Source organism: Cibotium barometz, chromosome 15, assembly GCF_041138505.1.
Source record: "Cibotium barometz isolate CiBa-2024 chromosome 15, ASM4113850v1, whole genome shotgun sequence".
Taxonomy (NCBI): domain Eukaryota; kingdom Viridiplantae; phylum Streptophyta; class Polypodiopsida; order Cyatheales; family Cibotiaceae; genus Cibotium; species Cibotium barometz.
In genome coordinates this window covers 35,925,261-35,938,045 of record NC_141060.1, presented here as the reverse complement: position 1 = coordinate 35,938,045, position 12,785 = coordinate 35,925,261, and the positions used below count along the sequence as shown (strand labels likewise).

The following is a 12,785-nucleotide window of genomic DNA, read 5'->3' as shown; positions in this document are numbered from 1 at the left end:
TCGTACTTGCTGCACTTGCTGCCAGGTCTTGTACCGTACTTGTTGTTGCTAGGTGTTGTATTGTACCTGTTGTACATGCTACTAGGTGTTGTACCATACCTGCTGTACCTGTTGCAAGATGTTGCACCTGCTGTACAGCTGTTCTCAGTACCTGCTGTTCCTGCTGCACGACAGTGTATTGTACCAAGGAACCTGCTGTGGGGTTCTTATCTAACTGCTGTACCTGGTGCAAGCTATTGTAAGCCCAGCGGGGCGTGCGGTGATAGATTCTACCACGTATCCAAGTGATATAAATAGAGAGAGAGAGAGAGAGGTAGAGAGAAGGGATAGGGGATTTTGCACAGTACACCACACTGAGCAGGGAACAGGCTCCGCCTCCTTTCAGGAATTTATTCAGGAACAATCCACGGGCACGTTGGCCAGGATCAATACAACAATGAAAGCAAAAGCAAATAGATATGTCGATGTAGAAATCCGGGTCAAAGTCGATGTCAAGGCACGAGATCTCTGATGCCAAGCACACCACGGGGATGACCCATAAGAATCTCTCATCGGGCTAGTACCAGATCCAAACCCAAATCCAATGAATCCAAGTCCAAGTTCAAATCCAAATCCAATATCCAAGTCCAGATCCAAGTTTAGATGTAAATCCAACGAGACTCCAAGCTTGTACACCAAGAACACAAGAGATGTGTGCAGATGACGAAGCTTATGGTGTTCAATTGTAGGCTTGCTGTCCAAACCGAAGTAGGAAGAGACCCTTAAAGACCAAAGAGGGGAGTATGAATAGGATCAATTGTTCTCGTGGCAGCTCTCAGTTCAGTTGACGGTAGAGGCGTATGATAATTTGTACGGTGGCAGCACTCAGCTGGTAACGACAGCCCTATTAGCTACAGAAGGTCGGCAACACTGACTACAAGCGGCAGCCCATGAGGTAGAAGCGCTGGGAAGAGCTGGCGGTGAAGGCGGAAGGCGGCACTGCGGCTGCTATTGGCACTGCTTAGGCAACACTTTAAGGTGGCTTCAACACTGGTATGGGCGGCGCAGGCGGCTGGTGCAGTGCTGGAGAAGACGGTGGTTGGTGGCGGCGAATAGGTGCAACAGTTGGCAACACTCTGTGCACAAGCGGCTCAGGTGGCTGCACACAGCAGCAGCAGCAGCAGCAGCGTGGCAGTAGTAGGAACAGCCAGTGGTGTACTGGCGCACAGAAGGCACGGAGGGGCAGCAACACTGGCAGCCGAACAGTACGGCAAGGCGGCACAAAGGTGTTAGGACACGGATAAGAGTCGGGTGGTTCAGGGGAGTCTGGATATGTGTGGATGGCCAGGGCTATTTTTGCCCTATTCCCTTCTAGTAGGTTCATGGAGGTCTCATGGGGATCTCACATTGCCTCTCCCTCCTTTTGGAAGAGTTTTCGTCCTCGAAAAGAAAGGTAGGATATCGGGTCTTGAGAGTACTAACGTCCTCCCAAGTTGAACCTTCTTCTGGTCTATCCTTCCACTTAACTAGACACTGTTATCTAATGCTGTGACGAGTTTCTCTTGAAAATCCAAGATGTGCTCTGGCTCGTGTGGTAACGCCGGAAGGTCAATTAAATCTACAAGAATACCTGCATCCACCACATTGGTATCTTTGCCTAGTCGTTTCCGCAGACGACTAACATGAAAAACTGGGCGAACCTTAGAATGTTCTGGCAGAGCTAACTTGTAGGCAACTTCACCTACACGCTTAAGTATTGTGAAAGGTCCACAATACCTAGGTGACAACTTTGGCACTTTGTCCGTCTTCAAAGTTTCCGAACTCAGGGGAACTTTGAGAAATACTTGGTCACCTAGTGAGAAGCACACGTAAGATGAAAATAGGTCACATGATTTTAGTCGGAATAAACCGAGACATCTTGGTCAACCTGTCCACTACAACGCAAATGGCATCATGGCCTCTACTAGTCGTAGATAGACCTACAATAAAATCCATAGGATGCTTTTCCACTTACCATCAGGGATCTCTAATGGTTGTAATAGCCTACCTATCTTAAGACGCTCAGCTTTATTGACCTGGTATTTTTGACAACGCAAATGGCATCATGGCCTCTACTAGTCGTAGATAGACCTACAATAAAATCCATAGAGATGCTTTTCCACTTACCATTAGGGATCTCTAATGGTTGTAATAGCCTGCCTATCTTAAGACACTCAGCTTTATTGACCTGGTATTTTTGACAGCAAAATAGATTCTTGGACGTCCCCGTGAAGTCCAGGCCAATGGAATTACCTTCTCACTAAGGCATAGATCTTTCTTATTCCAGGATGACCTGTACTTGGACTATCATGACAACTCATAAAGTATTTGGCGCCTAGTGTCGAAGTCCGAGGGTATACACACTCTTCCTTTGTGTAACAAGTACCCATTATCAATGGAAAAATGTTTCCAACGATTAAGCTCGTCCCTAGAAAGAGAAGAGCTAGGTGTGAAACTATCATCTGTACTCGCTACTGCGGAGTGGGAGGGATCCTTGCGTGTAACAACTTTCCACATGTGTGCATATGATTGATCATGTTCGCACTTGCCTTTGAGTGAATCTAAAAATGCACTTTTAACTCCGTGAAACAAAACGAGTTGACTTGATGAATGCGACTTAAAGCATCAGCTACGATATTGTATTGGCCCTTGCGATACCTTAATTGAAAGTCAAATTCTTGGAGGATATTTGTCCACCGAGCTTTACAACCTTTCAAATCAGTTTGAGTTGTCAACCATTTGATACTCTCATGATCAAAGACAATCTCAAACTTAGTACCGTAGGGATAATGTCTCCACTTGCCTAGAGCATAAATGATGGCATAAAGCTCATGCTCATACGCAGAATAATTCTACTGAGCTCTATCCAACTTCTTGCTCTCAAAAGTTACCGGTCTTTCTCCTTGAAGAATTTTGCCTTAGCAATTTGAACACTAATCTTAAGTGTTGCAAATGCTCTTCCTCGGTGCGACTAAAGATCAAAATATCATCAAGAAATACTACAACGAATCGACCAAGATACCGCCGTAAGACGCTATCCATAAGCGTCATAAACGTAGCTGGAGCATTAGTTAGACCAAATGGCATAACTAAAAACTCATAATGCCCAAATCTAGTACAAAAAGCTGTCTTAGGCACATCCTCCATGCGGATGCGAACTTGATGATAGCCTAACCTTAAGTCTATCTTGCTAAAGTATCGTGCACCTTGTAGTTGATCAAAAAGCTAATCAACTCTTGGTAATGGATACCCATCTTTCTTCTTCACCAATAAAATTGGTGATGTCCATGGCGAATTGCTAAGCCTAATGAAGCCCCTGGTGAGGTAGTCAACAAGCTGACGCTCTACCTCACTGGCTTCACTAGCGCTAAGCCTATACGGAGGCTTGCAAATTGGCTTTGCATCCTTGAGCACTTCAATGGCATGCTAGACCTTGCGTTGAGGGGAAAAACCAGACTGCAAGTCGCTTGAAAACACATCATGAAATTCATGCAAAAGACTTTGCAAAGAATTAGAAACTTGTTGAGTGAGCTTAGGAAAAATTTTATTTTGTTCATTGTTATGTATAGCACTAACATGTTGTTCACATATGACAGAATTGAGAGATTCAATATTCAAAGTGGAATTAAAATCACCACCACTAGCATCATCATGAGACAAAACTAAAGGAGACATGTAACACAAGAAGAGATTTTCTATTTCATGAGCATGTACAAGGCGATCCACTTCAGCATAACAAATGAGTGGAGATGGGGGCACATCACGTTCACCTTGCAAACGAACTTGTTTACCATTGACCTCAAAATCAAAAGTATTATCTAAATAACTACGAGAAAGAGATGATCCTAAATGAAATAATCATTCACGATCCAAAATAACATTAGCTCTCGTAATATGCATAACATGAAAATCTAAGTGCATTTCATGTCCTTGAATAGTGAGTGGTACTTCCTTAACCACGGTGTCCCATAGATGCTTATCATGCCCATTAGCAAGAGATACCATGTATTTATGATCACTCACTAGGGCTTTGTGGGAATTTTAATTTTTTAACCAAGTGATAATTCAAGAAGTTGTGTAGTCCCATCGTCAATCATGATACCAACTCTTCATCCATTGATGTGTCTATGCATCCAAAGCAAATCATAAGGTCCGAAAGAGGGTACCTACATCGTAGAAGTTACATCATTTGACCGGTATATACATATATACAAGAGAGAGAATGCTGATAGATCAAGCCTCAACCTGGTTGACGGCACCAGGCAGTGACGAGGCAGCCTGTACATCCCCAACATGTACATCCTCAATCATACAATCTGGAGCAGAATCAGGAGCAGGAGTGTTAGACGAAATGACAGTCATAGAAGTTTGAGATAATGGATCAGCACGAACTACGACTGGCCAAAGCCGGCCTACTCCAAAACCATCAACTCCTAGAACATCCTTTGAGGAAGAGGCTGTCTGTGTTCAATTGTGACTAGCCATGGCTCTGGGCCTAACTGTCTTCTTAGGAATCTGCCAATTCAATGAAGGGCCTTTATCCCCCCCTGCAGGGGATTTCACCCCAATTTGCAGTTTGTCCCCTGTCTTGGAGGGGGGGGGGGGTATTGGGCATTTTAGCCTTGCCTTTTTCAGCTGCAGTGGGGATGTGCCAACCCCCAAACCACGAGTTTTTGGCATCCCAGTGGGTCCTGACATAGAATCATCATGTGGTCCACACTCAAAACATGAACCCGCAAAATTACCCCATTTCAATTTAAAGAAAACTTGCTGTGAGGGCATACCCATCATGTCCACCTGCAAAGCCACATGTGGGGGAGTGGGTTTGTTTGTGTCCCACAACAGACAAAAACGATTTAACATTTCCAGTAGAACGTGGCGGGCAAACTACTTTTCCAAGGGCTTCTGCTAGATACGGCAACGTAGGCCTGCAATATAATGGTAGATCAACTACCTCAACCCAAACATGACATTTGTGTATAAGACTTTGATAGTCCTTCGTAGGCAACCAAGGATACACACGCACCAATTGCGTCCCAAAAAGCTATTGTTTGTATTGAGCATGTGTAAATATAAGCTCATAGAAGCCTCTGGCCGCCTTGTAGCATCATGCAACAACACAACCTTTAAGCAAAGATTTCAGCCATTGTGCAACATCTCCAGCATCAGGCATGCGTCCGGGGAATAATAATACAACAGCTCGCTGAGCCATAATAGGTGCATACAACACTTGCCCTGGAACAAAAACATGAAACTCGGGCACAGGCTCATCTCCCCATGCTTGATTGATCTCAGAAAAACCCTCGTGCAAAGCATAGTGGTTGAGTGCTTTAGGTATGGTGTGGTATAGTACGTGTACGATACGAGTACGTAAAGTACGCATCAAGTTAAGTACTTTAAGTACGTTCATGTTTTTTACTATGTGTGTGTGTGTGTGTGTGTGTGTGTGTGTGTGTAAAATAAGAAATATCTAGCATCCATAAAAAAATAGCATGAAAGACAATGGTAATACTGAAATGAAAACTAATCTATTAACTACTGAGCAATGACCATTGACAAAAATAATTAAAAAACAGGTCAAATAAGTGTTGTACACTGAACCTCATATTTGGTACGAAGGCCTTATCCGTATGAGGTATGGTACGTATGGAGTGGTATAGAAAGTACTGAAGGTACACATCGGATGAGTATGGGTACGGAATGCAACTATGGTGCAAAGTATCGGCAAAGGGCTGCAGCGCAAGATTAGCACAACAGTCCTGTGCTTCATCAATAACGACCTGACAACGCTTGAGATCACCTCTCTTATATTGCTGAATTTTCATGACTTGACCCCCCCCCCCCCCCCCCCCCCCCCCCCACACACACACACACACACAGTGGACGAGAAAACGCAGAGAGGAAGCAGTATACAAAGTAGGCGGCAAATTCTGCAGTGAGTTCAGAAGAAGCAATACACAGGCGAGCAGCACGCTTAGTCTTCACACAGGTCGCAAGACACACACACACACACACACACACACACGTATACACACACATAGGTCACACACACACACACACACACACATGTATACGTACATATCTATATATCTATATGTGTACACACACACACACACACACACACACACACACATATCAAGTTTAGGGCTATTGCTATGTTTGAGTGATTATTCAAGTCTTTAAGCTCTCTATATAGTTGACCTCTCTGTGCTATCAGTATCACATCTCTTAAGATTTTTGGAAGCAAATCTATCAAAAACTTCAATGTTCAATGAGTATTTATGAGGCACAAGGAGGTCAATTTTAGGGTGAAAGTACCCTATACCCTTACTGAAGGGCAGCATGAGCTTAACAAAGGAGCTTCTAGTATTTTCCAATCTCTTTCTGGGGTAGCTTTAAAGTAGCTGCACCCTTGGACTTTTTAATAAGTCTAAAGTTATCCTGGTGTTTTTGATCATATTTTCCTCTTTGGAACCAAAATGTGTGTCGTGGTAAAGGTAATGTGAATTAATTTGAGTTTTTTCATTCTGTAGTTCATAAACTATTGGATGACTTTTGGAATTTGGTGAAGTAGTGATGGAGAAACATATATCTCGGCTGATGACCTGCGAATAAACCTTTGGAACTTGGAGGTTAGCGACCAAAGTTTCAACATAGTGGACATCAAGCCTGCAAACATGGAAGACTTAACTGGTATTGTATTTTAACTAGTGTTGAAATATGGAAGACTTAACTGGTATTATATTTTAGAGTCTCAAAAGTAGGTTTGCATTACATTTCTATCTCATGGGGTGTAAAGGGAGTCCTTCAATACCATGTCACATACTTACATGTAAGTAGTATTGAAAGGGCTATGCATATGAAAAACTCATGTAACACACATCAAAGAAAGACCAAATATACTATTACATGCATCTGTCTTCAGATGCATCCTGGCTTCATGGGGACACGGTACAGGGCAGAAAGCTCATTTTGAGCTTGAAGGGACATGGTTTATGAGTGACTTCGAGCATAAATTAGGCACACAGGTTAGATGTAGATGCACACCTATGAGGCAAAAGAGAATTTTTGTGATAGTACGGGGCGTCCAGTAAGTAAATTAGCTTGGACTACGTCAACAGCTGTCCGGAGGCACATGGCCTATTAGAGTGTCCAAATCGGGAACCAAAGAGTAACGAAGACCAATGTTGGCGTTGCTGGTCATAGGTGGAAATGTGAGTTGCTTGCGTTAAGAAAAAATCAGCGTGGAGCTGAAATGGACAGTTGTGGGGCTATGTCAGACTAGTTTTAGGCAGCCTAAGCTTGAGCGGATAAGCTTGGTGAAGTGGCCTAGGGGCCTAGTATTGGGCACATTTAAGTGACTTTAATTAGACCCTGAAGGGCTTGCAAAGGGCTGTCCGACTTGTGCTTTTCCCATAGTTAAGTGTCTAATAACCTCATTACTCATCATCTTCCACTAGAGTCCCGAGAGCAGCAAGCACAATCTCACAAGTGCTCCAGAGCAGCCTGATTCAGCTGGGGGTAGTAGTAAAGCAAGCTGCCTTAAAGAAATCAGCTAACGCAAGGCTGAAATCAATGACAAAGGTGAAGAAGAAGTTGATTTGGTTCCTGTTGTGTGAGAGCACGCACGAGGTAATTTTTTGGTCATTCTTTTTGTTGTCTCTGTGATCCAAACTTCAACATTGGCCCTTTTCTCCATTCTCCTCAAATTAAGTAGCTTAGCGTAGTGCTGGTGGGCATAGTTGTCCTGGTCAGGTGTGTACTCAAGCTACATGTAATGTATTTGACTAGACTCTTAGAAGTTGCATACAGAGCTGGCTGTGAAGTACAGAATAGGCACAAAACTTGGGAATTAAGCTTGGCTGATGGCTGGTAGACATATATCCCACATGCAGAGGGAACGGCATTACAGCTGGTGCTAGCCTTTTTAATCACTCTGTGGACACCCAACTTTTAAAAGCTAGGGTAGTGGTTGTGGCTTGTAGACCTGCCATTGCTTATGGTCTTATGCTCGACCAGGAGGAAGGTATTACTGAGGCTCATGACCATAGGCTACATGCTGTATTTTGGCGATGTGCTCCTCATGTTCTTAATGAGGAGGTATTTATGGATAAGGCCCATGATTAGAGGGTACATGAAGATATAGGCTCGAGTTTTGCATTCTTTTTATGACTACTTTGTTGCTTGTATTTATCAAAAATTTTTTTTTTTTGGTTATATGCCACTGTGCATATGGAATGTATTGTCTTGTGTATCATCCATTTGAGTGCCATGTGGATATGCTTCCTACTTGGAGCGGCCTTCTAGGCAAAGTACGGGGCAGAGTATGGCCCGATTTGGGCAGTTTTGGCAACCCAATAGACGCCCAGGTACTGGACCAATAGTTGGGACACAAGTTGGCCGCAATATGAACATGAGAAAAAGACCTTTTGGATGACTTCTTGGGGTCACAAAAGCCCTAGCCGACCTGAACCGGCCTTGCTATCACTTCCCTATAGAAAGACAGGTCAAAGGTCATTCTTGAGCATTCAGATATAGAGGCACCCAAGCCAAGAACAATGGCTAGAGAACAAAGACCAAAGGCAGCAGCAACAAAGACCAAAGGTGTCTGGAGTCTGTGAAGCAGCAAGACCTAGCGGCCCTTATGTACGTTAGAGTATGCACAAGTAGAGGACAGGTGATAACTTTTTGTATGCATCAGTATATAGGTATGCATAAGGAGATCTAAGAGCCAAGATTATCATTGTAAATATAGCATGTTTTGGTAATGTACAGTAGACTATGTCTCTCTCTCCTTTATTGTGTCTTGCTAATCACTGAACGTGCACACAATGACTACTCTATGTTCAATGGCTTTCACTGACTCAACAGGTTTTTTTGTGTTCATGTTAGGGTTGGCTCTTGAAGAGGCTAAACAATTCCAGTGTGTGTAAAAATAATAGCTTCTGTTTTCTGCTTTCTTTTCGCAGAGGTAATCACATCAGCTGAGTTTCATCCTACCCATTGCAATACTCTAGCTTACAGCAGCTCAAAAGGCACTGTTCGCCTCATAGACTTGCGACAATCGGCCTTGTGTGATAGGCATGCAAAGCTGTAAGTACCTACCTATCTTATCAACTACTTATTTGCTGTACTAATTCTTTCCATTTGCTACTTCCCTTAGTGCTAGGCTTCATTATGGCCAAGTCTGCCCTGCATCTCCGGAGGTTTGACAGAAACTTAGTACGAAGGGCTTTGTGTGAATAGATGCTCTTATGTGTGTGTGTGTGGAGTGCGTGTGTGAGAGGATATCTTGATACAAAGTTCTACACCCACTATTGGGCACTGATGACGTTAGTGGGGATGTTGTAGTATCTAGTCCATACTATGCATGATGTAGTTGATAGTTATATAGTCTTGTGGGTTGACTACCATGAGTTAAAAGGTGAATTTGGGCATGTTCTTGGATTCATCTAGGTATATATATATATATATATATATATATATTTGCATTTGTGACTTGTCCCTATAACTGTAAAGTCTTCATTTTTCTGTTGCAGTTTTGAGGAACAAGAAGTGCCTGGTTCAAGATCATTCTTTACAGAGATTATTGCTTCTATCTCCGATCTTAAGTTTGGCAGGGATGGTCGCTATATGCTTAGCAGGGACTACATGGCAGTCAAGGTTCTCAAACTACTCTTCTTATTGTGGCCATGATGATTGGTTGTTCTGATAAATATACAGAAACTCGTCTCGCTATCAGGACAGAAAGGGGTTAAGAATTAAGATGCCCAATCCTTTCAGGTTTCTGAGCAATTTTCAACTTCTGGATTGTCTGTTGATTGCAGCTTTGGGATATAAATATGGAATCTGCACCTGTGGCAACCTTTAAAGTGCATGAATACTTGCGTCCAAAGGTATTGTAATCTTACTTTACTTGTTAGATCTGGGAAATCATTAATGTTCTTGTTTGAGAGGCTCCATACGTCCTTTCAGTGTAAGTTTTTGGAGGAAGATCAGCCTCAAAAGAGCAGCAAGAACTACTCTATCTTGTGTCTCAAGGATGCCAAACTTATGCCTAGAAGTGATCACATCAAAGGGTACATGGTCTTTGTTAACAAAGGTCTTACATGATTGCAATTGAAGGGAAGAGAGGGAGTGCTAGGAAGCTAAAAGATAAGGGATAATGAGTTGCAAGGCTCTCTTATTTCCTCCATCCGTTAGTGACCTGTACAGTAAAGAGGTCACAAGGTACCTACTATGCTGAAGCACGTGTGTATCACCTACGAGAGATGCCATATGCATATTGGCTTATTTATCTATAATGGGCTTTGTACTTGGCTACATTTCAAGAAGCTTCCTGATTACGCAGGATTGTTAATATAGTAGGGTCCCAGCTTTCTTATCCTGTAAACCCTTATCTACTCCACGTGCATAGATCTCTTTTTAGAGCGTTATCTTGAGGTAGGAGTCTGTTATAAACCTTTTTGCGTCCATTGTGAACCTTGCCTAGATTGTCACAAGGTACCTACTATGCTGTACAGTAAAGAGCTCACAAGTTACCTACTATGCAAGCACGTGTGTATCATCTACTAGAGATGCGACACGCATATGGGTTTATTTATCTGTAGTGGGCTTCGTACTTGGCTACATTTCAAGAATCTTCCTGATTACGCAGGATCGATAATATAGTAGGGTCCCAGCTTTCTTATCCTGCATGACAAACCCTTATCTGCTCCATGTGCATAGATCTTTTTTTAGAGGGTTATCTCGAGGTTAACCTTTTTGTGTCCGTTGTGAACCTTGCCTAGATTTTCCTTCATCCAATTTTGTTTGTGTCCATTAACCTCTCTGAGGCTGTTTACAGATAAACCCTGGCCCATCAGACGGGTGAGGGGTTGAGATCTCCCATCCCAAGGCTGATGGGCAGTCAAGATGGGATTTTGAAGGGCCTGATTGTATTTTTTCCTGAAAAGGTAATGTTTTTTTTTTGCTGATATATACATATTTTCTGGCAGCTATGTGACCTCTATGAAAATGATTCGATCTTTGATAAGTTTGAGTGTTGCTTGAGCGGAGATGGTAGCAGAGCAGCAACAGGCTCTTACAGGTACATATCTGCAATTAGGAACCTTTTCTATCTATATAAAAAAGCAGTAGTTGTTTTTTTGAAGGGTTTTAAAGAAAGATGATATGTAGGTAAAATGGTTTTTTTGGGGGTGACAGTAATCTGTTCAGAGTCTTTGGTACCGTACCGGGGAGCGAGGAGGCCACAACATTAGAAGCTAGCAGATCTCCAAACAGGTAGGGAGTTCAAACATGTGTACCCTCATGTTTCTGAAACATGCAGATTTTTTATGTTTCTGACCTCTGAATTGGTTGATGACTCAAGGCGGCCGGCACAAACCACGCCTCCGCGGGCTGGGAGAAGTCTGACCAGCTTTACTCGCCGCGGTAGTAGAAGAGGTCTATTTAATGTCCTCTATAAAGGGATCACTGTTTAGCAAGCTTTGTGAGATATCTGAAACCACGTATGGAAATTTATATCTGTTTCGTTGCTGTATCAGGAAATGACATTTCTGGAGCGGAATTGAATGGCGGGTACACTTTCTCGGCAAAGTTACTGTATCTAGCTTGGCATCCAACTGCAAATCTTATCGCTTGCGCTGCATCCAACAGTTTGTACATGTATTATGCATAGGATAATTCCTCCTCCATTTAAAAGATGCTTTTTATTTTTTTCTGCACTATCTGTGCGGTGGCTCATATGCAAGCTTACAGTACAAGAATTAGCTGTTAAGACTTGTGGGATCTTAGCCTGCATTGCCGACGGTTAGTCAGGAAAAGTGGTTAAGGGTCTTTCTGGGCTCATTTATGGGCATCCATCTTTACCTTCAAGGTTAGGGAAAAAGGCCAATCCCAGGTGAAGAAGTGTCATATGGTTGATTCTTTGAAAGCATGGAAGGAGCATGTTGGTTGTAAGGCTCAGCAAGGGAGATTGTTTAATGCCTAGAAGTCTATTGTTTCTTGTGTTTGCAAATGTGTGCGCACACCCCCGGCACACGCTTATATGGGCTTTGTGGTGGCATGGCCATACAACCAAGCACTCACTCACTTGTACACACTGTTGGGTGCAGCATACACTTTGCACATCCCCTCTTTATAGTGTGGATGAGTACTCTCAAGAGTTTCTTTTGTTGGCATTCTTGTGAATTTGTGAAATTTGTAAGTGGAATGTTTGCCCATTACAGTTCAAAACAAGAACAAGAGAGCTTATGGAGGGAGGGATAAAAGCCATTAGGATTTATTAGAACAGCTTCCTAGCAAGAAAAGGACAAACATTCAAATTCATGCCATAATATATCTGCCAAGATCATTCTTTTGATTATTCGACTCTTTAACAGATTGGTTTGTGGTCAGCGCTATCTTCCCATCAGTGCCAAGATTTCTAAACGTTTACTCTGGTATGTGAATTTGTTGTTTTACTGGCGTGCACTTAACCTCCACTGTGTTCAAAACTAGATTAAGTGCAACTTCAGATTTTATTTCAAAACTAGATACTGTATTGGGTAGTGTGCAATGAATCTGATCTCGCTATATTCAAGAGCTCTAGGTGTGAGAGGTTCTTGTCATTTCTGCGATCAAGTTTGTAAAGGTCATTGCTTGTATTTTACCATTTTTTTTGGGGTGGCATTCTGTGAACGTGCTGTTGATGCCAATTAAGCTTGCACAGTATGTTGTTGTGGCATTGCTGAGTAAATTTCAATGTCAATCCATGTGTGCACGCT

General features: G+C 42.7%; 1 protein-coding gene across 8 annotated transcripts in view; it reads left to right on the top strand.

Annotated features, from left to right (window-relative positions):
* LOC147631239 (serine/threonine protein phosphatase 2A 55 kDa regulatory subunit B beta isoform-like) overlaps positions 1 to 12,380 on the top strand; it is a 58,592-nt gene extending 46,212 nt beyond the window's left edge. For 2 of the 8 annotated variants that reach the window (XM_086809582.1, XM_086809580.1), the window contains exons 7-14: positions 6,593 to 6,711; positions 8,988 to 9,111; positions 9,558 to 9,681; positions 9,846 to 9,914; positions 11,016 to 11,107; positions 11,224 to 11,301; positions 11,390 to 11,451; positions 11,565 to 12,380. In XM_086809582.1, coding sequence (XP_086665708.1) covers positions 6,593 to 6,711; positions 8,988 to 9,111; positions 9,558 to 9,681; positions 9,846 to 9,914; positions 11,016 to 11,107; positions 11,224 to 11,301; positions 11,390 to 11,451; positions 11,565 to 11,698 — 802 coding nt within the window. In that variant the 3' untranslated portion in view covers positions 11,699 to 12,380. Of the gene's footprint in view, positions 1 to 6,589; positions 6,712 to 8,987; positions 9,112 to 9,557; positions 9,682 to 9,845; positions 9,915 to 11,015; positions 11,108 to 11,223; positions 11,302 to 11,389; positions 11,464 to 11,564 lie in introns of all 8 variants that reach the window. The other 6 variants (XM_086809578.1, XM_086809576.1, XM_086809581.1 and 3 more) reach the window with 3 other exon arrangements.
* The last annotated feature ends 405 nt before the right edge of the window (positions 12,381 to 12,785 follow it).